The sequence below is a fragment of the Glarea lozoyensis genome (assembly GCF_000409485.1).
Source record: "Glarea lozoyensis ATCC 20868 chromosome Unknown GLAREA9, whole genome shotgun sequence".
NCBI lineage: Eukaryota > Fungi > Ascomycota > Leotiomycetes > Helotiales > Helotiaceae > Glarea > Glarea lozoyensis.
In genome coordinates this window covers 54,334-81,805 of record NW_007361004.1, presented here as the reverse complement: position 1 = coordinate 81,805, position 27,472 = coordinate 54,334, and the positions used below count along the sequence as shown (strand labels likewise).

At 44.8% G+C, this 27,472-nt stretch overlaps 11 protein-coding genes across 11 annotated transcripts; 7 read left to right on the top strand and 4 right to left on the bottom strand.

The window, feature by feature from the left end:
- Positions 1–297: 297 nt before the first annotated feature.
- Positions 298–1,323, top strand: GLAREA_07973 (Metalloproteases (zincins), catalytic; the record flags this gene model as incomplete). Its single annotated transcript, XM_008090020.1, has 1 exon — positions 298–1,323. The coding sequence occupies one exon, from the start codon at positions 298–300 to the stop codon at positions 1,321–1,323; it is 1,026 nt and encodes a 341-aa protein (XP_008088211.1).
- Positions 1,324–1,968: 645 nt separating this feature from the next.
- GLAREA_07972 (Metalloproteases (zincins), catalytic) lies at positions 1,969–2,991 on the top strand (the record flags this gene model as incomplete). The annotated part of the gene is made up of 1 exon (XM_008090019.1): positions 1,969–2,991. One exon carries the CDS (start codon positions 1,969–1,971, stop codon positions 2,989–2,991), a length of 1,023 nt encoding a protein of 340 aa, XP_008088210.1.
- Positions 2,992–4,606: 1,615 nt separating this feature from the next.
- Positions 4,607–5,582, bottom strand: GLAREA_07971 (Family A G protein-coupled receptor-like protein; the record flags this gene model as incomplete). Its single annotated transcript, XM_008090018.1, has 3 exons — positions 4,607–5,020; positions 5,072–5,273; positions 5,329–5,582. 3 exons carry the CDS (start codon positions 5,580–5,582, stop codon positions 4,607–4,609), a joined length of 870 nt encoding a protein of 289 aa, XP_008088209.1.
- Positions 5,583–7,148: 1,566 nt separating this feature from the next.
- On the bottom strand, positions 7,149–8,111 carry GLAREA_07970 (uncharacterized protein; the record flags this gene model as incomplete). The annotated part of the gene is made up of 3 exons (XM_008090017.1): positions 7,149–7,400; positions 7,455–7,817; positions 7,869–8,111. The coding sequence occupies 3 exons, from the start codon at positions 8,109–8,111 to the stop codon at positions 7,149–7,151; spliced, it is 858 nt and encodes a 285-aa protein (XP_008088208.1).
- A 324-nt stretch (positions 8,112–8,435) lies between these two features.
- Positions 8,436–9,232, bottom strand: GLAREA_07969 (uncharacterized protein; the record flags this gene model as incomplete). Its single annotated transcript, XM_008090016.1, has 3 exons — positions 8,436–8,828; positions 8,881–9,104; positions 9,154–9,232. The coding sequence occupies 3 exons, from the start codon at positions 9,230–9,232 to the stop codon at positions 8,436–8,438; spliced, it is 696 nt and encodes a 231-aa protein (XP_008088207.1).
- Positions 9,233–11,110: 1,878 nt separating this feature from the next.
- Positions 11,111–13,047, top strand: GLAREA_07968 (uncharacterized protein; the record flags this gene model as incomplete). The annotated part of the gene is made up of 2 exons (XM_008090015.1): positions 11,111–11,487; positions 11,694–13,047. The coding sequence occupies 2 exons, from the start codon at positions 11,111–11,113 to the stop codon at positions 13,045–13,047; spliced, it is 1,731 nt and encodes a 576-aa protein (XP_008088206.1).
- An 895-nt stretch (positions 13,048–13,942) lies between these two features.
- On the top strand, positions 13,943–15,449 carry GLAREA_07967 (uncharacterized protein; the record flags this gene model as incomplete). Its single annotated transcript, XM_008090014.1, has 7 exons — positions 13,943–14,165; positions 14,213–14,232; positions 14,287–14,323; positions 14,378–14,451; positions 14,499–14,881; positions 14,939–15,034; positions 15,092–15,449. The coding sequence occupies 7 exons, from the start codon at positions 13,943–13,945 to the stop codon at positions 15,447–15,449; spliced, it is 1,191 nt and encodes a 396-aa protein (XP_008088205.1).
- A 2,080-nt stretch (positions 15,450–17,529) lies between these two features.
- GLAREA_07966 (MFS general substrate transporter) lies at positions 17,530–19,205 on the top strand (the record flags this gene model as incomplete). The annotated part of the gene is made up of 5 exons (XM_008090013.1): positions 17,530–17,654; positions 17,708–18,109; positions 18,161–18,219; positions 18,268–18,857; positions 18,939–19,205. The coding sequence occupies 5 exons, from the start codon at positions 17,530–17,532 to the stop codon at positions 19,203–19,205; spliced, it is 1,443 nt and encodes a 480-aa protein (XP_008088204.1).
- A 1,212-nt stretch (positions 19,206–20,417) lies between these two features.
- Positions 20,418–22,470, bottom strand: GLAREA_07965 (Cytochrome P450; the record flags this gene model as incomplete). The annotated part of the gene is made up of 10 exons (XM_008090012.1): positions 20,418–20,851; positions 20,904–21,069; positions 21,127–21,246; positions 21,294–21,420; positions 21,471–21,567; positions 21,622–21,705; positions 21,763–21,949; positions 22,001–22,123; positions 22,184–22,282; positions 22,336–22,470. The coding sequence occupies 10 exons, from the start codon at positions 22,468–22,470 to the stop codon at positions 20,418–20,420; spliced, it is 1,572 nt and encodes a 523-aa protein (XP_008088203.1).
- A 567-nt stretch (positions 22,471–23,037) lies between these two features.
- On the top strand, positions 23,038–24,123 carry GLAREA_07964 (NAD(P)-binding Rossmann-fold containing protein; the record flags this gene model as incomplete). Its single annotated transcript, XM_008090011.1, has 1 exon — positions 23,038–24,123. One exon carries the CDS (start codon positions 23,038–23,040, stop codon positions 24,121–24,123), a length of 1,086 nt encoding a protein of 361 aa, XP_008088202.1.
- A 411-nt stretch (positions 24,124–24,534) lies between these two features.
- GLAREA_07963 (uncharacterized protein) lies at positions 24,535–26,676 on the top strand (the record flags this gene model as incomplete). The annotated part of the gene is made up of 2 exons (XM_008090010.1): positions 24,535–24,609; positions 24,655–26,676. The coding sequence occupies 2 exons, from the start codon at positions 24,535–24,537 to the stop codon at positions 26,674–26,676; spliced, it is 2,097 nt and encodes a 698-aa protein (XP_008088201.1).
- Between the last annotated feature and the right edge of the window lie 796 nt (positions 26,677–27,472).

The following is a 27,472-nucleotide window of genomic DNA, read 5'->3' as shown; positions in this document are numbered from 1 at the left end:
TTAATGGAAAAACTATTTAGGTTGAAATTAGGAGACTGGGGTTTGATCTTAATTTAGAAGTGAGGAGTACTAGGTTAAACTTTCGGTTAACGAAGATCGTGAATTTACAGTTATTAATAAATCTCAAAAAGGATTACTTCATGTGTCGTCAAGTATGTAATATCTGTTCTTACAAGTCAATTCTATCACTTAACTTCATTTACTCGACACACCTGATTCTCATTCATGAAACCTTCTCCGAAAGAACGACCTACGATAATCATCATAGTAGAAATTTAACCCTCTTTATTCAACAATATGCTCTTTTTACCATTGTTGGTATGGTATATATCTCTCGTGCTCGGCATTGCACAATCTTCCTCGTACAAGTCTGCAATCAAACAGCGACAAGCTCCGGATGAACCGCAACAGCTTCCTGGGGAACAACGATTAAATGACGCTGATCAAGCTTGGTTGGATAATATAAAGGCAGAAGTTGATCTGTTTCCCCATGCGGTGGAAGGAGACGATACTCTAACAGTTGACCCACTGCAGGGTCCACCCTTCCGCCGGATGGAAGGCGTTTTCCCTCAAACATTAATCTCCGGGGAGTGTACCGCAGAACAGGAATCAATAATAAAGCGGGCTTGGGACGACGCGAAGTTATTTACAGAAGCCCAAAACGGCAAGTGGAAGAAGGACTACGACTATGACAAAACCCACAAATTCTGGTTGGGGGATGATTGGAACGCAACAACTCATCCTGAGGCGGGTGTTCGAGAGCGGGCAGTCATTGTTAATAGAAAGATCAAACTTGTTGGAAGGCTGTTCAAAGAGGCACATTTACATCATAATCAATGGTTCCTTTGGCGCTGCAACAATGCAAGGAGACTGAACTGGGAATGTAGCGATGTTAGAAACGCCGGTACCTGGGCCGAGCAGTCCGAAAGAACCCAGAATATCATGGAAATGACGACTTTCTGTGAGAGCTTTTTTAAACTAGAGACGATAGGAGGACAAGTCGCCCAGCATAAAGACGACGCCGATAAACTGGCCAAAATAGGCTATTTCGAACAAAGTACGGCGAAAACTTTACTACACGAGGTCTGGCACTACAACATACTTGGCTGGCCACCGATAGCAGACCTTGCATATGGAATGTACAACTGCAGGAAGTTGGCTATAGTAAACGGAACGAAACGAGCCTTCATCAACTCAGATTCGTACACTTTCGACGCTATAAACATTTATCTTGATAATTTGATTGACTATCATGATGATGATCCAAAGGATTCTGATTATCATCCTGAATCCAATTCCGATTCAGACGTTGATATGAATTAAGATCAGGCGGAAAACTTGCAAAACAGATGCCTTCGGGATGGATCTCCTAAAGGGTACCTGTGGAAAGGGAAATCTATCAGAGCGACTTGTTGAGAAGTTCCACGATACTGAAGCAACGACCTTAAGGGCACTGCTGCAGTCCGGTTAATTCGCGAAAACAAAATGGTGATATCACTCAGAAGATTGGGACTCAATAATGGATGATAATTAGGGATACCTAGGTAAAGACCTTGCTGATTTTTCTATTAGCTAGTAGTTATAACATCAATATTCTCGAACTTCTTCCTGACTAGTGTAAGATTGTTAAGTAATATAAGTGAGATTAGACAGTCTTGTTTGCATAAAGAGCTTCTTGTTTGGGATAGAGATGTCCTTTTGTTAACAAGGTACATAATTTTGGGACTAATTTATCCCAAGATCGTAGATGGCCTTTTTCTTTATAGAAAGTACACTATCTTGATATGTCTACCCTAAAATAGTTAAGCTTTAAATCGCAAAAGATAACGAGAAAGTCCTTTTTACATCTGTTTTAGGAAAACAAGTAGCTACAAATAAGCTCATACTCGATTTCTTGACCAATTTTGAATCACCAAATACACAATAAAATATTTTTTATCACTCAGCAGGCTATTCCCTGAAAACATTATGCATAACTCAGTATTATTCGTGGCTGTCTGCCTAGGTCTTGTCTTCTGCAGTGCATATACGCAAGCATCATCAGCCCCGGTAGTTCCACAGAGTGAGCCAGCAGAGCCCCTACCTCCAGATCAAGCCGAACTACCAGATCAAACTCCTCCTGAACACAAGCTACCGTCTTCAGAGAATTGGGCTGAAGGAAAAGACTTGCACAGGATCGAACGACGACAAATCGCTCTCCCCCTGCCGCCAGACATACACATAGTAGATGAGGACGGCCTTCAGGACGGAAATTATATTGATCCAAAGGGGGGTCCACCTTTTCCGCCAATGAGTTATTTCTTCCCAAGAACGTTTCTTGATCCCGCTTGTGACAAGGAGAAACTCTTGGAGGCTTGGGAGCATGTAAAGCAAATAGTGGAGGCACAAACTGGAGATATAGAAGACTACGACTATAACCTTCCACATTCAATATGGTTAGGGGATGAATGGAATGCCGTAGGTAATCCTGTTCTTCAAGGGCGGTCAGAAGCTATTGCCGAAAATCTAAAAAGGATAGCAAACCTATTTAATGGTGTAATAGATGACAACGAAATGTTTGTTTGGCGCTGTACAGAACCACTTGTGGACGAGTCGGTTTGTTTTGTTAAGAAGACGAATCGAGAAGTCATAGCCACTACTGCCAAACATTGGAATGAAAGAACAAAAATGCGCGAACAAATGATTATGTTTTGTCCTTTGTTTTTTCAACAACCGGCGATAACAGATATAATTCGAAATTATTTCAACGACCAGATCGCGCAAAGATATATGGAAAATTTCTATGGCAGCACCGCTCAGTTTATGTTACACGAAATGTGGCACTGGGGTGTAGTGTCCGATCCACCTACATTAGACTATAAATATGGAATAGAGGAAGCCTACGAGTTGGCTAGGACAGATGGAACGAAAGTAGCGTATGTAAACGCAGACTCGTATACATACGACGGGTTGGCTATTTATATCCAGCAGGCGTACTTTTCTTCCATATGACCAATGCCTAGGGCTTACCTGGATGCAAATATGATGAAATGAGATTGGTACTAGATTAGACAAAAGCAGAAAGATTGTGGGTGTAGCTGTATTTTTGGGGAATGCTGTAGTTGGGTCACACCCATCACGGCGTGAGACTATGCTGATTGAACTGAGGGATTTGAGGGTTAATATTCCAAGTCCTAGATGACTATCAATATATAAAAAGTGTTAAAATAAGACTCTCCTCAGAGGTCGAGCGTCAACTAGCTGGGAGTAAGATTTATTCCAACCCATATGATTAAATGGTTATACTATTTCGTGGCTGATCAATGTTATTCTTCTATTTAGTCTCCCTAATTGAGAATTCTGACATTTCTAAAGGTAAATAGTAAGGCACAATCTCCGCTACTGACAACTCCGTAGTCAGCATTAAATAGTCATGCACGCAATGAGATTTTAGTGACAATATAGTGCAAATTAAAAAGCCCCTAGAACTTTAATTTTGTCAAGTCAGCTGGGTGCTGACGACGATGACACTTTATTTTCTCCCTTGTATTCTTTTCACTACTATAGATGGATGAATCTCTGATAGATTCTACTTAAAATAAAGAACACCAATCTAGTCGACTATCTGTCGCTAAATTGCTGATGACTGTTTTCAAAGCTGGATTACTAACCCAAGTAAGTTTACTTCAATAAAGCTTATAGTGAATTGGAACATAGTTATAGGAACCAATTTTGCTGTAGTCTTTACCGATTTGAGAAAACTATGTGATCAGATTAGCCAAGAAAATGGAATTAAGTTAAACATTCACTAGTAAACGCTGGTGTTAATATTAAACTCTGTCTCTATAGGTGTGGCTCTAGCTTCTTAATAGAGTGATAGGACAATTCTTTCACTTCTATAGTGTTTCAATTGTCATGATGAAGGTAAGTTGCCTTCATTTGGCTAGTAGCGGAATTGGTTAGATATTTGAAACCCAAGTACATGACCTAGGACTACGGAACGACATTCAAATGCAGGATCTCAAAACGGTGAAAGTTCTATGATACCGCACAAAAAAGTGCGTCAACTTGGCGAAGGCATGTCTATCAATCACAAGTCTGCCATCAACTACAATATTGTCCTTTCGGAACTAGAACATTCATCAAATACAAGGTCATTATCTGCTAAACTATGTTATTTTTCCGGCAAGATGCGACATTTTGTGTTAGAACTTTTTGGACACTCACGGGTCAAGTATCAACAATCCGTTTTATAAACTGGAAAATACAGATCTTCGTTCCTGAAATGTGTCTTTATTAAAGACATTATATGTGGAAATCCGTGTTTGAGATGGAATCATAGAATCGAGTCTCGAATATGATATCAAAATTCTGCCATGTCTTTAAAACGAGCTACAACAACTCCTTATCAATGGATATTTAAAGCGTACTCAAAAATCCCCATCCAAACCCTCAACCACCTTACTCCCTTCTCCCAATCCCCCCTTCTCCCAATCCCCCTACCCCCAACCCTCCTCCCCCATCCCCCCCAACACCCCCCAAAAAACACCACACCATTCCAAAACCCCTGCAACGGCAACACAACCGCACTCGCAACATTCAGCCCAAACGACGAATCCCTCGGATATCAGAGCCCATACAACCTATTAACCGACGCCGGGACCCAAGTAACCAGGATCGAAACCGCAAACAGGAACGCGGATTTCGTGTATTCGAGTTTAATCTTATCCATACCCTGCATTCTCGGGACAAAAAATCGCTCACCGGATTCGGATGAGTTTGCAGAGAGAGCTGGTGAGGGCATTGAAAAGGAATTATTCGTGGTCTGCGTGTCAGTCGTTGTGGTCGTGGAAATCGAATCTGAGTTATTAATGTTCCGTTCATACCTAGCATTTAGCGCGCGCAGTTGATTCCGCTTTTGATACACCTCGATGCCTACGCGCAGATAGATTAGCAGCGCGAGGAGGATAGCGAACCAGACCGGTGCGTAGTTTGCGTGGATTCTCACGGGACCCCAGGAGTCTTTGATCCAGCACCATAACTGGAATCGTTAGCCAATTTCTGATAATTCGGGTTAGAGAAGGGGGCTTACGGTGGCCTCGCCGTAGATTTTGCCTCTCGTCTTGTCGCGGTAGAGCAGACAGAACAAGGCGGAGATGAAAGGTAGACCGTAGCATATAAGGCCGTAGATCCAGTATAAGCCTTTCAATCGCTGGGCGTCGTAGCGGCGGAAGAAAACGAGATAGATGTTGATAGCAATGGCGCAACTCCAGAAGGGATCTGATTGCATGAACCTTTATCTCATTAGCTCACCCCTTCAACCAAAAGCTATCGATCTGAAGCACTCACATCTGAAGCAAAAACCCCTGAAACTGGCAGAGCGCACCATTCTCATTATGAAGAGCAGAACTACCTATCAATGCCGCGATACTGGAGAACAAGTTTGCGAAGGAAGCGTAGAAGATTAGCGTATTGGACAATGTACGGGATTCTTTGACAAAGCTGAAAGTTGCGATGAGGATCAGCGTGCTGAGAACGGAGATGCTGGCGGTGATTCGCTCGATCGCGATGAGCGAGTTGATCTCGTAGCTTGTGAGAGCCATTGTTGGGAGGAGAAGACACACCGGATTTTATCTTGATATTTGGGAGCTGGAGGGAGGATGTTCGCTAAGTGCGAACATGGCGTTGAGGGTGAAGATGCGGCTTGATAAAACTTGCTCAAGTTCGGCTCTTGGGTTGATTTCGGCTTAATTTTGCCTTGAAGCCATCCGGGTTGCCAATTCCTGTCATTCACCCGGTTTTGGCTTTTTGATTCTTGATGCTATTGTTTGCCGATATGACAATGACAATTTTCGTTCAAAGCCTGGTATTCAGAACGCGAAATAGGTCGGTCCAAGAAAAAACTGACGCGATTTTTTGAATTAGAAATAGAGAATTGTCAAACCAATTCTCTATCCATTAACCAAATTTCGCAGTATAAGAATTCGGATACTAGTATTCCGCAAAACCGCGCTAGCGAAGATGGCGACCCTCTATCCCCAAACAAGTAACGTCATGTTCGAATCATAAAGCATAACCTAGCTATAGTCAATATGACGTAATTATCCAGGCATTGATATCTACCTTAGGACGAATCGCCTCAACATAATCCCCCCAGAAAATGAGGTACTCGCGATGGAAACAGGATATCAAAAGGTAATAGAAGTGATGGAAGAAACAGAGTCCCGCAAATCCAAGAACTCCCAAAGGTAGATTCATAGATAACTTCTCTGTCCAGCAAAGACGATATCCGCTGTAACACCCCTCGTCTGCCAACGAACATGTACAATATCGGCAGATCTAACCACCCTTAACCCAAAAGCAGCCGCAACAGACCCAAAATGGCATTTCGCCCTCCCACTACTCGCTCGATCAAGAAAACTTACCTCGCATACCACCAGTACTCGCCTAAACATTCACGAAAAAACGAACCTTCAAGTGCGTTGGGATCTAATGCGGAAACTTATTCCTCGCGCCTGTGGCTTCCCGTACACACGACGGATTCGTCAGCACTTCGGTTCGTGCCGATAGATCTTGAACGGTACTTGCAAGTAGTGCCGAAATGTTACAACTATGAATGGTGAGGGCATCGGAGCGAGCCATTATTGAGGGGTGGGATCTGTGGCTAGGCGTTGGATGTGATCGGCTGACTGCGTCCCGTTTTGTAAGTCTGTGGAACGGGAGATGGTCATGAATTGTAGATTCGATATAGGAAAAAAAGTAAGCGAGTGGAAGGAAGTGGGATACTAAAGAACAAGTAGCGATGAAGAGACATGCAAAGTTTTTTGTTTGAAAGAATTGTTAATTCTGAAATATTTAACTTGCCCCGTAAGCCATAGAGGCCTCGAACCTCACCTGTGCCCAGTGTTTTCCCAACTGTCGGCGACTTCCTGCACGACCACACCCCACTCGCATCGTGTCTTTTCATCAAGCCACTGAAAATTCCGCTTCTCGTTCCTCGGCTCCAGGTCTTATCCACCCTTGGCCCTCTGCATAAACAATCCTGTTCCTTGTGGCCCAGCACGTGTCGTACGTAAATTTACATTCTCTGCCTTTCGATTCGATCTAGCGCGATGAAAGATATTTCGTCCGACCTTGCGCTTCAGATACAGCGTTTCTGCGACTAAATTTCAAGTCGGGATGAACTTCTTCGAATCGTCTTCCTGTTCTTGCCAGTCTTCAGGGAACGCAGCGATTCCAGCAAGGATGCCGCCAACCATAAAGAACAACGATATAATCGACCAGATAACCCCCCAACATTGTGAAGATCCACCATATCGTTTTGCGAAAACACTGGCATCGGATTCGTTGACTTTTCGGAGGATGAGATCGTCGCAGATATCCCAGACGCTGTAGAGGGAGGACATGACACCGATGAAGAGCTAGAGCTATTGTTAGCAAGTTTCTTCCAAAAGTTGACATTCGATATGACCTACCACCACAAATCTCAACGGCTCAGCATGTTTAATAAACCAGCACGCAATCAACAGTCCAACCGCCGCAATAATAGTCCCAATAGTAAGCCAGTCCTTCCTCGCCCACCACAATGTAAGCAAGAAGCAAACCCCCAGAACAATGCTAGCAACTTTACTGGCCACGATATTGAACCCGCACATAATTAACAGAGCTCCGATGAGTGACGATCCAAGGTATCCAGCTGGTAAGGTGATAGCGCTAATTCCACCTTGCATATGCGTTACACCTCCTTCTCGAGGATCAAGAGATATAGATTTGACTCGTCCGCCCGTACAACATGCCGTTATTGCGTGGCCGAATTCGTGGAATGCGATTACAAGCATCTATGTCTATGTCAGCAACGTTGGTATAGTTGTGCTAACAAGTTTGCCTACCTTGAAAGGCCATAACGACCACCGAACATAAGGTAAATTCCACAAAAGTGCAATAGCTACGGTATATCCGATGATAACTCCCAGGGTCGTCTTTTGGGTACTGTTGACCGATAAACCGCGGGGTTGAAGTGCATGGCGAGCTGCTAGCCTTGCGACTTCTGGGCCAGCTTGTGTTATTGCTCTTCTTGCGATGCTTCGAATAGCGCGAGGGATTTCGCTGTGTGATCCTAGTATTGGTGCCATGATGGGTACTTCAGAAAAAACGTGAGATTGCAAGAGCAAGGGCGCATTCGAGCGTTTGACACTCAAATATGTTTGTCTTGTGAGTGAAACGATCGCTCGAGGCAACGCGTCTGCGGCCAACATTCCGAGCTGCGCCTCGCTGATTCAAGGGTCCAAAGTGGGGCCGTGGCTGGAAGTTCGGGATCTATTTTTAGATTGGGGAGTATCCCGACTGGTTTTGGGAGTTAACGAGCTAATAAGAACGTCACGCATTTCTTGGTCTGTATGTTATTAATGTATACTGAAAACTAGATGTTTGCAATTGAACAAAGCTTCAATAACTGCTTAGGATTGTTTCTCCTCCGAATCCAACTTGTCCAGCACCAGATCAGCTTCCGCTGCCCTCATCGCGAATGGAGTCAAGCACGCCGCCACTCCCATTATGACTGGCCAAATGACCAATATTTGATCTGGAATGGAAATCCCATCGGCGATGAGGACGACTGCATATAGAGTCACGAATACCACCATACCCACCCACGCCGATGGTGTCATATGTTTTCGGTGTCTAGGCGACATAGGGTTCATGCACATGAGGAACATAGCCACCAGCATGCTTCCCCAGAATACAACAACTGTCGAGAGCCAGACCACCACCAGGAAGAGATTATAGTAGAATGTCCAGGGACCGCGATGAAGTAGGATAGAGGGTACCACGGCTTTGAGGAGATTCGAAACCTGGATGAGAGGTATTAGTATAATCTTGCAAACAACAACACGAGTGACATACCGCGGCAACCACATCCCCTTCCTCCCACATATTCATACTAGCATTTCCCAGTATAGCTGCCAAGCCCATAATCATCATTGTAATACCCGCAGTCACATTGAGTCTGCGTTCGTAATCGTCCGAGTAATTAAGATGCGTGAGTTCCCCGACCCAGGAATCGATGCAGTCGTCGCAGAGGTCGTCCTCGCCATGTGTGCATGCTCGACATTGCCAGTGATCGCCAACTATCGCATTCGTCAGAACACTATCAACCCGTCAAACCAAGTATCATACCTTCAAACTTCCCAAATCCAAGCTTGACAGAAACCGCCTCGACGGCCCTAGCCGTGAAAAACACCCCGCGTTGAACCATAGTGCGTCGTGTGAAGCTCTGGGTAACGAGCGTGATAATTTGAAGCGCAGAGACGAATACCGAAAACTTCAAGGAGGTAATGCGCTTGCTTTTGTACTTGGTTTTGGTTATGCGCAGGTCTGGAACGTGGGAATACGAGACGTCGAAGGCGATGCCAAGGCATTTCGGGCTTAGCCGCTAGCCTGAACACGAGATTCAGGGGGGTACACGGGTGGTCCCAGCGCCTCGCTAAGATGTGGACGACGGCGACGACATCGCTCTTTTCTATCATATCTGCTCACTTGATAAATTGTATGTTCCTCTGTTCATCAGGTCCCAGCATATTGATGGTACTCCATTGTTGTTGATTCCTGAACCCGGGACCAGGAAGTCACCCTGAACCGCAGTCCTCTGTGGAAAGTTGGAAAGTAAGGAAATCGATCAAATCGAGTATGATGAATAGCATTCGTCATTTCGTGTTCTTAGAGTTCTTATGAGACACTCTTCAATCTCTTAACTTTGTAGCGACAATTACGGAAATAGGGCGAGAAGCGTCATACACGAAGTCGTAAAGCTTTGCACACTGAGAGTGGAGATAAGACGTCCCATATTGTTCTAGGTCAAACCCTAGCAAAATTGAATTAATCGCCAGTTTGGTAACCAGTGTACATAAATCCTCGTCCAAAGTGCACTTATGAACTTGTTCTCAACCAAGAACCAGTGCCGACAAGTCATTATCCTGAGGAGAAGCGAAACGATTTCTTTCTATACGTCATTTCAATTTGCCACAGATCTGCAGGGAGCTACAAGTTTGGTTATTTGAAGAGATACGCTCTTGATGGTCATGTAACTAATGGTAGAAGTGTGCTGGGAAAGGGGTTTTGTCGGCGAGTAGTTCTGACATCTGCAGTAGTAGAAAATATGCACATCTTTGTGAGTTCTCTCCCGTTTTGTTCTTGTACCTGGTATAGACGCGCAATAAATGCAGTTCGTAAGATGAGATCATGAGAGTATTCGAAGAAGTTCTCGTTCATGTTGCAATCGAATCACTATGATGTGAATGCTTTATGAACCGGTGAGTTACTTCGCTAATTTGGAGTGAATTCCATTTTCCAGTATGTAGAGTTGGTTATGTTAACTTCACGGCAAGGAAAGTGAATATAAAGAGGACCTTTCCATTACGATAGACGAGCCATCTCGCAGGCTCTTTTCCACAGACTGTTCTGCACTTTGCTCGACTCTACCAACCACCTACGATCGACGTCAGGATGATGCGATTCTGCAGAAGCACTTGATTCGTCGTACAGGTGTAGGAGGTCGCTTCTGGCTGAGATGAAATTACCAAATCGTTCAGTAGTCGGTCAGTGAAACAAAGCAGCTACGGCGGAATTCGATTGTTCACTCCATTGATGGCATCATTCGAGTCCTTCCCCCAGACATTGCCATTGCCAGGGTGATACGGAAAGAATTTTTGCCTCGATTTCATTCTTTTCCAAGCGCATAACGACGAGTTACTGAAACACATCACCAAACAGCTAAGCTTCGAGAACCATTCCAACTCCGGTTATCTATTTATACCGAACGAAAGTCCCACGGGACTGAAACAAGAAATCATAACCGCCGGCGGAAGACGCTACGTAACTGATTGTCCATTGTTTGTAGGATTCTTGCAGAATCGCCTTTGCAGTCTCCACTTGGCAGGCAATGCTAACAATGCTACAAAGAAAAACGAGCACTTGAAAGCTCACCACACTTTCACAGCACAACACATCTTTCAGGTTGCCATCCATCGTCAAACGTGTGTCAGTTCAACCATTACACGACAGTAAAACATCATCGGTTACCGAACAAACAAATAAACCCCCGAACATCTGCACAGGCGCCCTAGTCAACTTCAAAATGAATATGCGGCTTGGGAGAACAAGGGCAGATCCGGCCCGGATAACGTCTGATCTCCGTCCGAAGACCTTTTTAGCTGAGCCAAACCATTTGGAGGCAATGGCTGTAAGCGACGGACCAGTTCATAGCTCAACTTCGAACCTATCATCAAACTCACCAGACTTCTCTAATGAGCAAACCCTGTCTGTTGCTCCCGCTGAGAATACGGATCCCAGTCATTTAGTCCCACTGACAACAACGGAAGACTTTTCCCAGCATTCCAGAGAGCCGCAAGCTAGAGTCCAGCGCTTATTCATACCTGGAAGGATACCAAAGAAATATGCAGCACCAAAAAGAATTCGGATGACTGAAGACACACTTGCCCTGCTTAGACCAGGGTATGTGAAGGGCAGTTTGGATTTGTTTACTAAACCAAACAAGCACAAAAACCACAGTAATGAACAAGGCAACTTCGCTCATGTTCCTGTTTCATTCGAAGAGTATCTTTATTACTACTCAGCCATTAAACAAAGTCCTAACCTAATCACCAATTTCATGTCTACATACAGTCTGAATTCTGACGAGGAACAGAAATGCAGTAAAGCAATGCAACTTGCTGGGACCTCTGGAGGAGCAAGCAAGGAATCAAGGAAAGTATGGCTGGTGTTAGCATGGAAAAGTTCCTTCGATTCATAAATCATAGCCCCACATCCCGTCAACTCAATCAAGTTCCGGAAGTAGCGTCAGAGCGGTACATCCCCCGCAATTACCAAAACACAAGACAAGTGGTGGAAGGTTTCCATAGCCGCCGCATGCAAACTACGACCGCCTTAGCCCAGGATCCAGCACATCAATTAGGGTCTTCTCCACAGCGAATTAACGTCCACGAGACCAGCAGATACACTCTCAATCATTCAGCTCCAATTACCACAGTCAGGCAGCAATCCTCTGAACAAGGGAACATTGTCGAAGTGACTGGGCAACGCACAAAACGCACATGGACTCCCGCTACACCTGGCGAGTTGTCTATCCAATCCAAGACCTCGGCAGCATCAACGTCTCGATTGGATGTTGGCGGACTACAACGTTCAGAGGAAGGACAGTCTCTTTCTTCGATTAATAATGAGGAACAAATTCAACAAGACCAAGATGGAGGACCGAAACCACGGAAGCGAAAGAAGACGGTGCCAGTACTCAAAAACGTGCCGAAACCTTGGTTAAATTGCTTTTCAGTTGATTCGCCAACTGCGAACCATTCTCAAAGCGAATCTGGTTCAGGTGATACACCGATAATGGGACACGAGCGTCAATCGGAAATACCATCACACAGAACCGGAGCTGTACTCTACCATCAATATCAACTTGGGGGTATGAATCAACCACCCGCTGGTGTGGGAAGATCGCCTGGTGCTCAAGAAAAAATGCATCAGCTCCAGCACGTTGCACCAGTTTCTGCTCACTTAGAAAATTCAGTTCCTAGAGTCGATGCATCAACCGGTACAACCAACAGATCATTACCACCACTTTTATCTCAGCTTACAATGGCCAAGATAGCTAAGCGAACTTTTGTGGAAGAGCTTCACCGAGATCAAGATTACAGCGGTCACGTCTCAAACGCTGAAACTAGCGACGAAACCTCTCAAACAGACACACAAGACGACAGCATATCAGTCCCACTATTTCACGGCGAACAAGATTTAAACTCGAATGGACTCATATCTCAAGGCCAGAACACTCTCTCACACGAACCTAACGTTATTTCTGCTCAATCTGGGTCCTATCACACCGTACCGCAAGAAGAATTTCACGACGACTTCTCCCAAGAAGAAGTCTTTCATGAACCCTCAGCTACTTATGTACCATCTTTCCTCCGACCGCTACATAGGCTATCTGATCACGATTTTCCTATGGAGGATGTCAGGGAATGCTGGAAACTAAAAGACCAGGGTGAAAAATAAGCGAGATCAGAGGCCCCAAAGAGTTTGTTGAAGGATACTAGTAGGAAGTTGTCGAAGATTTGGGGTAAAATTGCTGCTTTTGGAAGAATTCGGTGAAAGCCTGTCTATATACCTATGTATTTCCAGCAAAATAAGACGGTTTTAGTCTTATAATCATGGCTTATGCATCGTCTTGTGTTCGTACGTAAATATACGTCTTTCTTGGTCTCTTCCAGCAACCTTGGGAAAGGGACACTGGGTTGGATGGTAATGGGCGTGAATGTGAGTCGGCGGGTTCTGGCCGCTCACGGACATGTAAATGCGGGATGACAATAGCTTTCGACTTCTTGGTATTCGCGGGAACATTTGGTGTGTCGCATCTTCCTCAAAACCAAAATACTCAGTAATAAGCTGACAGTATACTTATTATTCCTTCACGAAGTAATGTCTGTGATTTGTTCGTTGACGGTAAATACCCATTCCCGCTCAAAACTACGCGAGGCGCATGTCCTGCATACCACCCTGTTCTCACATCTTGATGTGACCCTAAACTTGTGCCAGTTCCTGTCCCGCCATGTGGCGCTCCAGGATACAAATCCTTTCAATCTGGATACGTGTGGGGGGAGCGAGCGACCCGAGATCTGGGCCGTCTGATAACAACGTCGCATACAGGGTTTACTACATCGAGTATGACTAGATATAGTGGCGTCTGCTGGAACACTGCAGTGTGCGAACAACGCCCAATTATGTGCACTCCTTCGGACATTGTGTATTCAACGGCGCAGCATCATCTTCATGTGGTGCGTGTGCAGAGGCGTACTGAACGAAGAGATGTGGTTTTTGCGACAAAACCACGAGACGAGTCCTCGAAAACTGTTGCTCAGCAAAAAAAACCAGAACAAGAAGGTAAAGAACGATGGCTTCACTAATGGACCTCGATCCGAGCATGTTCCCGGCCTTTGCGGCTTTTCCAGCGGGACTTCCTCCCAAGGGAGTTACTGCTAACTTTGAAAACCCATACACATTGGCCCCTCTGGTGTATTCGATGGGTGCGTTGTTTGTGTTTATCATGATGTGCTTTGTTGCTGCGAGATTCTATCACAAGGCTGTTCTTATCAAGAGATTTACTTGGGACGACTGTAAGTGTCTTCCTCAATCTTTTGAGATCATGCTGACCCTTTGTTAGTGACATGTGTGTTGGCAGCTGTACGTACTTACATTAGACTCACTCGTTTTCAACATGCTGATGTGGATCGCTAGCTGGGTGTCATTGAACAGCTTCTTACTGCATCTATGAGTTAGTCTGTTCCTTCTGAAAATACAGATGATGTGTCCTAATCAATTTGTTCAGTCTGCCATTTCGGAGTTGGCACCCATCAATGGAACCTCAAAGTTGGCAATCTTATAAGAACTGATTTCCTAATGGTCAGTCAATCTTGCAACTCACTCGAAGCAGAAGCTAAATGTTTCAGTGGGGTACCGCGTTCGTCGTTGGGTCACTACCAACAATGCTCTTTGCAAAACTCACCTTCTTCATATTATACATGCAGATATTTCGGCCACGCACTCACCTAGTCCGGTGGATTTGGGGTGGAGCAGCGATCACAACGGGATTTTACGTCGCGACAGCCATCTGCCAGTTTTATTACTACATTCCGGGACCGGGACAAACATGGTTAACAACAATCAAGATTGCGCCGAACACACCGTCCTCTACTGTTGGAATAGTTGCAGCTTGTTTCAATATCTTTAGCGACTTTTACTTGTTCTTCATAGCTACCATTGGAATTTGGCAGCTTCAAATGCCAAAAGAACGAAGACTGGGTATAATTGGGATTTTTTCGACTGGACTGCTGTAAGTCTTGTCTGTTCTGTTCACACTCTTTTCGAAAGTTGACAAGTATTCTCGCAGAGCTTGTCTGGTCAGTATTGTTGGGTTGGTTTTCCGGCTTCGATCAAAAGCTGGTAAGGATGGCTCTTGGGAGTTGTTGCCCCCTGCCTTACTCTGGTATGTATTATCATGCATTCTTGGTGATTTAGTCACGGGCCTCTAACACTGCATTAGTATTATTGAACTTTCAGTCGGTGTTTCCTGCTCATGTATGCCATCGATCGGTGGTCTGACGAAGCACTACTCTAAACAAATATCCGGACTCGCGGCCTACTTCACATTTTTACGTAGGAGAACATACGGGAAAGGTAGCTCTCTTGACGAGAGAAGCGATGAATATAACAGCGCAAGCCGCAAAGGAGGCGCCAGTTACGGAATACGCGAACCAGATGCATGGCGCGAGGATGCTGAGCTTGCACAATTGCAACCAGTTCAAATTTCAGCATTTGACAATAGGGATAAGGGCTGGCAACCAAAGGAGGACGGAATTCATGTTCGAGAGGAATTTCATCTCAAAGATGAGAGAAGGTAAATTCGCTGATGTTTCGGCGGTGAAGAGGCCGTGTACTATATTCATTCGATTGTAATATGCTACAATGTAGTTTTAGTGGATAAATAGAACTTCTCTTAAAGACGCACTAGACGAAGTAAATTAAACACACGTTCTCCTTGATCCATTAAACAAAAGTTCCTATGCCAGACAGACTCCAAAACTACTATAATCTATAAACAAAGAACCAACTTCCTGGAGAAGGTTCGAATTCCTACACGTCATGGGCGGGTGGCCTGGCTGGAACTTGAATTCCCCCAAACCGACCACTCTGATGTTTTGTTGTCAGTGGCTTCGGGCTCACTCAATCTCGAGCATCGGTCATCACGCGCAGCTCTCTGCCTCGCAAACTTTCCCTCTCTAGTATTGTACTTGGAAGTTTCGCCTCATAAACGCAGAAATGTCATGAACATCACACTTCAGACCTTCCGTTCCCGTAGCATGATCTTGCTCGTGCCGCCAGGAATATTAATGCCTCGTCTAATGTTCATATGTGGCACAATACTGCAAAGTGGCTTATTTTTCACTCAAGATAAAGAAATATATTTGTAAAAAGTTTGGAAATCTTTGCAGACTTGACAACCCGAGCTGGGAGGGCTAAACTGGAGGCTCATGTTAAACTATGGGATGGTTTGCTAGATGGACGGGAGCGATCGTCAACTAATTATCGTCTTGACTTGACTTGACACACATACACGCATGCACGCCAGAGAGCATCTGTCACACTTCCAGGATCTTTGTGGTCCAAGAATTTCGCCATCCTTCATTCACCATTCTTGTTTGTGAATCAAAAGTACGCCGCAGACTTCTGCAATGTAAACGCAATATCCCGTTGATGGTGTGATATGTAAGCCAAAGCCGATCAGCACGTTGTCAATTTCACACACACCAGATCATCAAATGCTCGAGCGATTGGCTATACTAAAATCCTTCCCAGGCAATGCGCAAAGAGCAGAAATGGTGGCTTGAATAGTATCCAGTAGCAAAATCCGCCCGGGTAGATCAGGAACCAGAAACGGGGTTTTTCTGAAACAGTATGGCTTAGAGATGGTTATTTACTTTTTCGACAACGTTTTGCCACAATAATACATCACCATGATCCCACATATTCTAAAGTAAGAATTGTTGACGAGGAGATAATACGACGCTGTCTCACGCGGGATGTTCTCATAGCACTACTCTACCTACGAAACTCTACGCCTCAAGATCACTAAGTTCATCCCGTGTGTGCTGTTCCGACATGCATCAAATACCAGGGGTGCAGCCGAGCTCGAAAATCACTAAGTGGGTTGACATGTCGTCAATTCAACCCTGTTAACAACTATGTCATTCTAAGTGTATGGCGAGATATCTTTCAGTCATCCGATGTGGTATACTGTAGTTGACGATAGCAAGATTGTATTCCGCGCCGCAAAGGTTTTCGGTTGTGGGCCTGTGGCGCAAATTTTCGATGTTGTTTGGTGGCGATATACCAATGCAACTTCTAAAGAGTGTGGGATAACACGAAAACATTGATTTGGAGTGAGCTGCGTTTTGCCTACTGCGGGTTGTGGGAGCGAGACTCGAAATGACATGAATGGCGAGGGAAGCCCAGGGTCGAAGTAGCCCACCTTGGCTTGAGAGCATCACATTCATCTTCTACCATGCACACAAAATGATTGCATCCTTTCCGTTTGCGGTTATTCTTATGGCATGATTGGTCATTGGTAGGTGCTGTTTTGCTTTCATCTCATACTCATTTACTTTCCCAAAAATTGAATGTACCTTTATGTATATTTCGTACTTCGGATAGACGCGATCCAAGGTAAGACTTGGGAAAGTCTCATGCAGCAAACCAATCCCTGTACTCCCCACCAATAAATTTTCTGTTATGCTTTTCCGATAATGTACACCCAACACCAACTGCGTCTCGCTTACGGCTTACCGCATATACTACCTATCACTTCCACAGGTATTACGACTGTCAGTATCTCAGCAAACGTCAAGAACTCATTCCAAAGTTCTGCCCTCATTTACGGCTATCTCGATAGTATTTGCCTTCTCAAGCAGTCAGTCCTACGATATGAAGGAAATGGATACTGAGAACGTGGACTTTGAAGGCCCGAATGACCCAGCCAAAGCACAGAACTGGAATGCTGGCAAGAAATGGACGACGATAGTTGTGCTTGCGCTTATGACATTTCTTTCGTAGGCTTTGTTCCTCTGCAATGACCAAACTTTTTCACTCATAAAGCAAATAGGACCTTAGCCTCTACCATGTTTGCACCTAGTGTTCCATTGGTAATGAAGGAGTTTAAATCTCAAAGCTCAACTCTTGGCACTTTCGTTGTGTCAGTCTATGTTCTAGGCAATGCAATAGGTCCACTGATTCTCGCGCCACTCTCTGAAGTATATGGACGTGCTCCAGTTTATCATACCACAAATTTTCTATTCATCATTTGTACGGCGGCGTGCGCTCTGAGTGTAAATATGTCTATGCTGATTGTCTTTCGCTTTCTCGCTGGCGCAATGGGATCCGCCGTCTTGACTATCGGAGGAGGCACCATTACCGACCTTTTCGTTGCAGAAGAACGAGGGACGGCTATGGCGGTTTGGTCGTTGGGCCCTCTACTTGGTCCCGTAATTGGTCCTGTGGCAGGTCGGTACCATCTATGCCATTTTCAACGTTTCAGAAAAGATCTGACAATGATCAGGCGGGTTTATATCAGGTGCAATAGGTTGGCGATGGATCTTTTGGATACTCACGATTGCGGTATGTAATTTACGATATCTGAATCCGCACTTGGACTTATGCTCACAGAAAAAACGAACCAGTCTGCAGCTGTAGCAATAGCTTATTACTTCTTTGTCCCCGAGAGCTATTCGCCAACCATTCTGAAAAAGAAAGCATCGCATTTACGAAAGAATGCGAACTCCAATGCTCGCTTCAAAATTGAGTTTACTCATTCCTCACGCTTGGTTCTTTACCGAGCTATCATTCGACCATTTCAGATGCTGATGTTCTCGCCGATCGTGTTGTTGTTATCCATCTTCGTAGCTTTCGTCTTCGGCCAGTTGTATTTGCTATACACAACAATCACATTCGTCTTCGAGGCTCGTTTTCATTTTGGTACCAGTATTGCAGGTCTATCTTTCTTAGGGCTGGCGGTCGGGATGCTTCTTGGTGCTGGAATCTTCGGTGCTCTATCCGATCAGACCCTGAAATCGAGGGCCAAAAAAAGCGAAAATTGTGAAATGAAACCTGAATACCGCCTCCCAATCATGGTCTACGGCGCTATTCTCATTCCCATTGGCCTCATAATATATGGTTGGACAGCCGAGAAAACAGATGCATGGATCGCGCCTATCATTGGGACAGCTATTGTTGGAACTGGCATGATGGCAACATTCGTACGTTTGAACTCAACTTTTGCTCATTTTTGAGAATTGTGAGTGTCTCCAAGTGTTGAGAGTCTGCTAACAAAGTCACAGATACCTACACAAGCTTATCTAGTAGATGCCTTTCCTTTATACTCGGCTTCCGCCGTGGCTGCAAACACAGTTCTCCGTTCAATATCAGGTGCTTTTTTACCGCTTGCCGGTCCGCCAATGTATGCTGCTTTGGGGCTTGGTTGGGGTAATTCTTTGCTCGCTTTGATTGCTATTTTGCTGATACCGTTTCCTGCCTTTCTGATTGTGTATGGAGAACGTATTCGAAAGTCATCCCGAAGCATGAATTTTGCTTCTCGAATTCAGTAGACCAATTAAGCAGAGATGACCTTGAGTTTGCCCCTTGTCATAACTTGCTGAGCCGAGACTGTCAGCGATGTGTGTATCCATAAAACCAGTATCTTACCAATAATCAAATCTGTACTTAGCACCACAGTCCTTTCAATTTTGTTGACGAATCAATTCTTGCACGTCACCTGCAATGGACAACAGTTGCATTGTGAGAAGGAGTGCGTGAGACCAAACGTCCCCAAGTGGCACAGATATCTCACGACTGGCGCTGTGGTGATGCGATATCGATCAAAGAATGTGGGAAAAGGCCACGATTATTTACGACCCGTGTTGTTGATAATCCTGCGTCTCGGCACAACATCGTGGGGGCGCACACATACACGATCGCACATAAATCGTGTTTCGTGTCACCACCTACTGCGGATCTAGCTTTGTGGCGTAGAAATCAGGGAAAATACCTCTTTGGTACTACGTGTGCGACTTCGAACCTCGCCCTCAAAGTCACAACGCGATCCCGAAGTCATCAGCGTTTACCGAGAATTTGCGTATTAATCCCTAAAACGATCGTCTGAACTCTCAAACCCTGTCCAAAGTAAGTGGGAATTAAGGTTATTACGGAGTACTTAATAGCAAGAAGATGAAATTCGCTTGGCAAGGCGAATTGAGGAGTTTGAAGCAAGGCGGTGCTGTGATGCATAGGGTATGCTGCAGTCGAATGACAAGGTCGTCCTTATCGATTGAAAGATAACAAATTTTGGGTCTCGATTGTGCCTTACCATTCAAAATGTGCTAATGAGGGGATTTGGAGGTTCCAGATAGCAAGTCAGTGGCCTGGGAGTTACGAGTAAGATCTCTGCTGCTTGGCAGAGGATCTTGTTACAAACCGAAGCGGCAGGGGCAGAGCTTACTAAATCTGAATTTTCGTCATCCAATGAAAAGTGCTATTAGATTGGTCTATTGGTGTTGGTGTAACAGTTACAAAGTCCGAGAATGGTCATATTCAAGTTTAGATTAGGAAACAAATTGTGGTGAGAATTCCGAGAGAATTGATGTCAAGTATATGGCTTTATCTGATGAAAATTGATAGATTCATAAGAATTCCGAAGTAAAATGAAAAGAAGAACAGCTTGAGTAACTACGTTTGACTAACAACATCAACGAATCGGATTCTCCAGTCCCCCCATCTTTCATAGTAGTACAAATGAAATTGTCAAAGTGGCATCAAGCGCACTACTCCCCAGATCTTTCACGAATCAAGAGGACACTGTCCCGTCGGGGGACCGCTATCGTCCGCCACGACCAACTTGTGGGTGTCTCCGGCTTCGCTAGCTTAAAATCGTACCTGCTGACGAGGATAGCCATGACAATTTTCATTTCAATTGAGGCAAAGAATCGCCCAGGACAAGCTTCTTTTCCATAGCCCCAAAATGGAAACTTCAGATTAACATCTGTGACTTTACTCATGCCTTTCATATCCGGGCTTTCGTTGACCATTCCTGCATCGTTGGCCGTGACGAAGCGGAACCCGTCAAACACTTGAGGATTGGGGTAGATAGAAGCATCGTTCATGATGCTAAGCGAAGGTATACATACGATGTTTCCAGCGGGGACGTGAGGTCCGTTTTGAAAGGTATGTGTTTTCATCGCTTTCCGTCGCGTGGAAGCTTTGAAATCCTTGTCAGTGTAAGATAATAATAAATTCCCAAATCAGCTTACCGCTATCTAACGGCCGGGTCCGAATTACTTCTTTCATGAAGCTATTAGCAAGTGGCAGACTTTCAAGTGTCTTGAAATCCATATCTTGGTGCTGTTGGAGCTCTTCGCGTAGTGGCTCAAAATATTCTGGATGCTCGCACAATGAATTTACAATATGTGCTATTGTCTACCAAGCCTCCAAATTAGTTGTTTTCTGCTACGTTTAAAGAGAAACATCGCTTACCATTGGGACGGAGTGTCCGCCAGCTCGCCAAAGACTTTCCAGAAGTAAAATCACTCTTTCAGGCGTCCAGTAAGCCTTCCCTCGTACCATTCGGATAGCATCTTGCATGATGTCGCAGAACTTCAAAATCAGCATACCCAAATATGTTGAGATTGCACAAATCTTACAGGTGATTCATCGCCAGTCTTTTCTTGCTTTGCTTCTTCGCTAAGTTGCTTTCTAATAATTGGCAGCAGATGCTTGATCAAGACGTTGCGATATTTGTTTCCCCCCGTGACAGCATACTTCACAAGTCTGGGAAGATGAGTCAGATAGAGCTGAGTCGTGCACGTTGTGGAACATACGGAATGGTAATTTTAGGTACGTGTTGTACAATCTCGCCAAATTTAAAGTATTGAGCTGGGAATCTGCGAGCCGCATCTTGAAATTCAGGGACGTCCCCTAAGAGGTAAATGGATTAGTCAGTTGTATTCATTTTCGTTTGAGGGGTCTCACAGAGTGGTTGACCCCAGAAAATCGGGCCAATCATGGAGACTGTTACGTATTCCAGAAATGGGTAGTAGTGGATGGATTTCCAGCCTAATTAGTTACAAAAGTGTTAGCGCAGTCCGATTCAACTTCGACTATCTAACTCACCGTTTACTTCACTCTTGCGCGAAATGTGACCGTCCATCTCCTTCACGAGAGTCTCGTACATGTAGGGGTATAATCCTGCTAGCTTCGTTGTCAATCCTTCTCGCAAGACGCGAAAATAATACTGCTGATTGATCAAAGCAGACTCTTGCTGATCATGATATAATTTATTGTGTTTGTATGAAAAGAGCTTTCATAATGTCAGTGACTGAGTGTGTTTTGAGAGCAGCTGGGGACCTACATCGTCGTATGCTTGGTTAAGCGAGAAATCAGGGTTGGAAGCGAATTCTTTGATGTTTTGTTCGTTGGAGATGAAGACGCAATAGTTCTTGGGTGTAGGAAGCATATAGGATTGTCTCGGTGCCTATGAATATAATCAGTCAAAGTGTACCTGCGGGCCGGACCCGGTGTTCAAGTCACTCACATGAGCTTTGATGAGTAGATTTCTCCCTTGCAAAAGCCATTTCTTACCCCAAACCCATCGAGATATGGGTGAGAAGCTCGTCGGGACATCTAGGCCGCTCTGAAGTTTTCAGCGGCTGGAACTTCTATGTGATAGAGTAATGACATACATACGGGAGGTTCGGGGAAAGAAGGTAGAATGCTATTGAACCACGCTGTAAGAAGAAGCAAAAAGACGGCGATGCCACCAAAAAGAATACCACAGCCGAAGAAAACATTGTCAAAGGGAGCCCAAGCATAGGCAATCATTGTTCGTTTTACGTTTTGTATAAATGAATTTTCGTGAGGTTCTTTTGTTAGAACCGAGTAAGTGGAAAGATGATGTGACGATGAGAAGTGTACTTTTAAAATTTCCAACACACGACGAGTTATAAATGCTAGGACTTAAAAGGTGATGAGCTTTCTTATATAATATTGCACTCACTTGGAAAGTTTAGCCTTGATGTTTTATTGCTCATAGCCAACCATGAATTTCTTCAAGCACATGCAAACGAGAACCCCCCGGTCTTCCCAAATAGAACAATTCAATTCCAGGGGGCGGGATCTGCTTTGCCGCTATGCAAGTCACGTCGTAAATCACAACAACCTGTGATCTGATTTCCAAAATGGCGTATGCACAGTCGTGAATGCACTTACTGTGCCTGATGTGCTAGGTGTGGTTGAATGCAGCTCGCTAAATTCACCACAAACTCCCTAGGTTGACAGCCACCAACACGGTGTGGGCCTCATCCGAGACAACCAGACAACCAGACAACCTTTATCCTCTGTTACTGCTCGTCAACTAATCTTGATTCCAGATCATTGTCAATAGCAGATATGGCAGGCGAAGAGGCACCGACAACACCTCATGTTCTTGTGATTGGTGGTTGTGGATTCCTTGGATGCCACATTGTCCAAGCCTTTCTGGCACACAACCCGACGTGGAAAGTTTCCGTTGCGAGTCGTTCACCTACGCATAATCTCCGCGATGAAGCAGATTATTACGCGGTAGATATCTCGAAGAGGATGGAACTCGAAAGTCTTCTACTCAAATTACTTCCAACAATTATTGTCAACTCTGCTTCTCCGCTTGCTCATGCGGGTGCTCAAGCGTCCACGTCTACTACCATTGAAGGCGCCGCATTATCTCTAAATTTGGCCGCTGAGATACCAGCCATCAATAGTTACATCTACATATCTAGTGCCTCAATCGCCTCTGGAATGCCATTTTCGTTGCTACCCGAATCTGACGCCAAGTTAATCAACCCAGAAACGAATCATGATCCGTATTCAGCAGCGAAGGCTACCGCAGACTCCATGGTTCTCGCTGCGAATCAACCCTTCAAATTGCTTACTGCTGTTTTGAGGCCTTCTGGAATCATCGGCGAGCATGATGCACAAGTGATCCCCAGTTTGATAGGGGGAATGAAGCAAGGCATGGCACGGTTCCAATTCGGAGACGGGAAGAACAAGTTTGATTTCGTATATGCTGGCAATGTTGCCGATGCAACTGTATGTTGTGCAAAAGCATTGATGAAAGAGCATACCGAGAAATTGCAAGGTGGTGACAAGACCGTCGCTGGGGAAGCATTTTGGATCACGAATGGGGAACCAATGGAGTTTTGGAGTTTCGCAAGACTGGTTTGGAGGCTTGCAGGCGATCGTACTCCACCAGAAAAGATCATAACCATTCCGATGTGGTTGATGTTTTTTATGGCTGGAATAGCTGAGTGGGTTGCGTGGATGCTGAGTGCTGGGAAACGAAGACCACAAAAGTTCAACAAGAGTCAGATGCAGAATTGCAGTATGGATCGCACTTTTGATGTTTCGAAGGCGAGAGAGCGATTGGATTGGGAACCAAAAGTCACATTGGAGGAGGGAGCTAGGAGAGGTGTGGAGTGGGCAATCAAAGGAAGTCAATGAGATAGGTTTTTAGAAGATGTATGCGCACTTTCTTCAGTCTAAGCTGAACGTGCACGAGTTCTAGAAGCTGCAGCTGAAGATTGTTTCTATCAAATACTTAGTGGAGTTATTCATGCCATGTTTCCATCCCAGTTCCATTGTTGGGAGGCTTTCGTTGAGATTGTGACATAACTCGGGCTAGCACCGGGGAATTCCAACCTCTCAACATGGAAAGAGCGATGCGTAGGGAATAACTCCAAGGACTTGCCAAATCAACTGCATCAAGAGAGAGAAATTCAATTCATTCTTTTTGTACTTTTTATACTCCTTGCGCACGCAGCTTTTACTAAAATCGATACGGTTACATAACATATCGCTACGAGCCTACGACTGTTTATCTCTATATCAATAGCGCTTGAAGGCCCTATCAACATGGTCGCGCCAGAGAATGACCCCATAGAACTTTTGAACAATCCCACTCACCCGATGTACAAGATCGACCCAGAAGTATGTAAATAATTCGCATTCGTTACGCAGGCTGATTGGGATTAGACAGAGTTGATGTGGCAAAACATAATGGCTGAGTCTAGAGAAGAGACCATTGAGACAAAAAACAATCTTCATACGCCGGCATTTCAAAATCCAGCAACCACCGATCAAAGGCCTCCACATCCGGGAAGTGGTTCCATGATAGTGGGGAATGGCAACATTCAACCATTCTTTGTGCAGCAGTCACAGGTCGAGGAGCAGCATCCGTTTAGTCACTACGAGACAGTGAACCCAAAATTTTCGAACGGGGAAAACTTTCAACTATCTGGATATAACAGGACGACGGCAAATGGCCTCTCCCAAGTCCCTCAATCAATGGGCCAGAACGGATTATCTGTTGAGCTCCAGCCAGGATACGGACAGCTGCCGCAAACCTATCAAAGCAGTCTTATTACAACACACCATGGAAACCAAGGAATACCACACAGTCAAATATATGGAGGGTGGAATGAGAGAGGGATGGAGTCCTCCCAATCTCCACACCCGAGGGGCACTGCTTTGAATCAACAACAATATTCAACAAGAGGATTGCAAAGTTACCAAGAGCCCGTTTCTACGATGATGGGTTTCAACCAAACGAAGATTCATAGTGGAATGAACCACAGCATAGGATCCCAAGGCTCTAGTGGGTCGCTGTCGCCGACGAGTTTCTCAAGTACTGCACAAAGACTACCCAGCCTCAACCAACCCATTTCCCGACCAATTTTTGAGTCGGCAAAAAGAACTTTCAGTGATTTTAACGAGACAAGTCAGAAGGTGGCTACTGTCACGGGTGGTTCCTCGTCACCGGGGTTTTCAAGATCCCAATCTAGTGGGCTGACGCAGGCACTAACGCCACTCTCAGCGTTGGGTACGCCATCACCAGGCTATCCGTCTAATATCCCCATTCAACAACCCGTGGCTAGGCCGGGCAAAAATCCCGCTTCACAAATACTCTCCACGCGGTCCCCTGGATCAGTGTCTGCAACCCCAGGAACCCTTCCCAGTCAACAAAACTCACCATCAGCTGCATTTCCGAGTCAACATTCTGGATCATCTGAATTTTCGGGGCCGAAAGCCTCTACTGATATACAGTCTTTGCACTCTACATCTACATTACAGGAGCAAGTTCCCGTATTGGATAGGCAGCACATATTGACGGAACGGGAACTTGAGTCCATCAGACCCGGTTATAGTGCTGGATACTGTAGCTTAGATGAGTTTGTTTCCGAGCCACGGGAATGGCAAAAGAAGTACATGAGCGCATACGGCAGCCGAAACGTATTTCGTAGACGAGTTAAAGTTAGCAGTCAGGAGAGTGCGAGCCTTGAAACACTCAGAGCGCAGGAGAGATCATGGAATGAGGAGAAGGAGAGGGAATTCGACCAAAGACGTGGATGGGAACAGGGCCGCGTCGATGAATTTGGAATTAGGAAACTTCCTTTCGCTTATACCTCACAACACAGATGCGAACACGCAGACCACAATGACAGATGGCATTGGTCTGCGCGTATCCTAATTCCACTCATAGATTCTCTCACAAATCAGGAAAGACGATGTAATGAAAATGAAACAAATGGAAAAGAGAAAGAAGGCCAGGAGGAAAAGGTAGTTGGGGTTGCCGTTGCAAATGGCAGCGCACCAGAAATGACGCAAGAAGTCAAAGAATATTTACCCCAAGATATCGAATACGACAGCGGCCAGCATGACATGGATAATGATTATGTGAATGGATGTCGCTTGGGTGAAAACGACAAGGCACCGGATCAAATAGGAGCAACGGATGCATATTTTCACCAGAGCAGTCAAAATAACGAGCACGATAGTGGCCGTGATAGTATCAATACTGGTGATGTGTTTGGATGGGATAAGGATGAGGCAGAGCACGTACCAGAAAACGCAGGGGAAGCAGAGGAGCAAATTAATGAGAGGTTTCAGGATAACCAGAGTGACAGGGGCCAGGATAACACCGAGATTGATTCTGAAAGTATATTGATTGATCCGAACGTGATTGGGGATGACTATCTCGGATCTCACGTGTGGTAGTGAGCAAGCACAGGATGTCCATTGGTTTTGGCATAAACTCAAGCGGATAAATGGTTGTTGAGCGTATTCTTGAATCGTTAATTCCAAATTTCGACTAGCGTGAAAATACAATTGTGATGTGAAAAGATATTCGGGGTCAAGAGTTTCTTCAAAAATCGTGATATGGTGCGGAATTGGCGGAGTGTCAATCTTGCAAACTTTTCAGGATTCAAACAAGATGTATGATTTTCTTGTGACCGAAACTTGATTTTGCATTAAAACAAGCTAGGTTCCAGCGACCAACTTTCGGGTTCGACTGTGAGTGTTGTCTACGCAATGGCATTCAGATCTGGGGTCTTTTGGTCGGTCAACCTGGATCCAACTGCTGAAATAATGCTCAGTTGATTTTCATGATATAAATTATGAAGTAGAATTTGGTTTCTGTGACTTCATTGCGTCCCGGTGCGAGCGTAACCCATGATACCCAGGATATTTCACACTAAGACCTATGTATAGCTATTGTCTTCTGAATGTAGCGAAATTGGAGTGAAATTATTTTCGGGTGGAGGCGTATACCGTCTCCCATATCACATCGGTTTGAAAGCTAAGTCGACGAAAGTAACTTTCTTCCATGCCTGACAACTGCAATTGTTCAGTGAATATTTTGGGTACGTAAGTTTTGATGTTAGCTACTTAAGCAATGCGAGTTTGTTTTAAATAGGTTAAATATATTATATTCATATATTCTCAAGAGGGGATAGTCCGAATAAAGCAAAATAATTGCTAACTTTCTCGCTAAGGCTGCATAGTACAACGT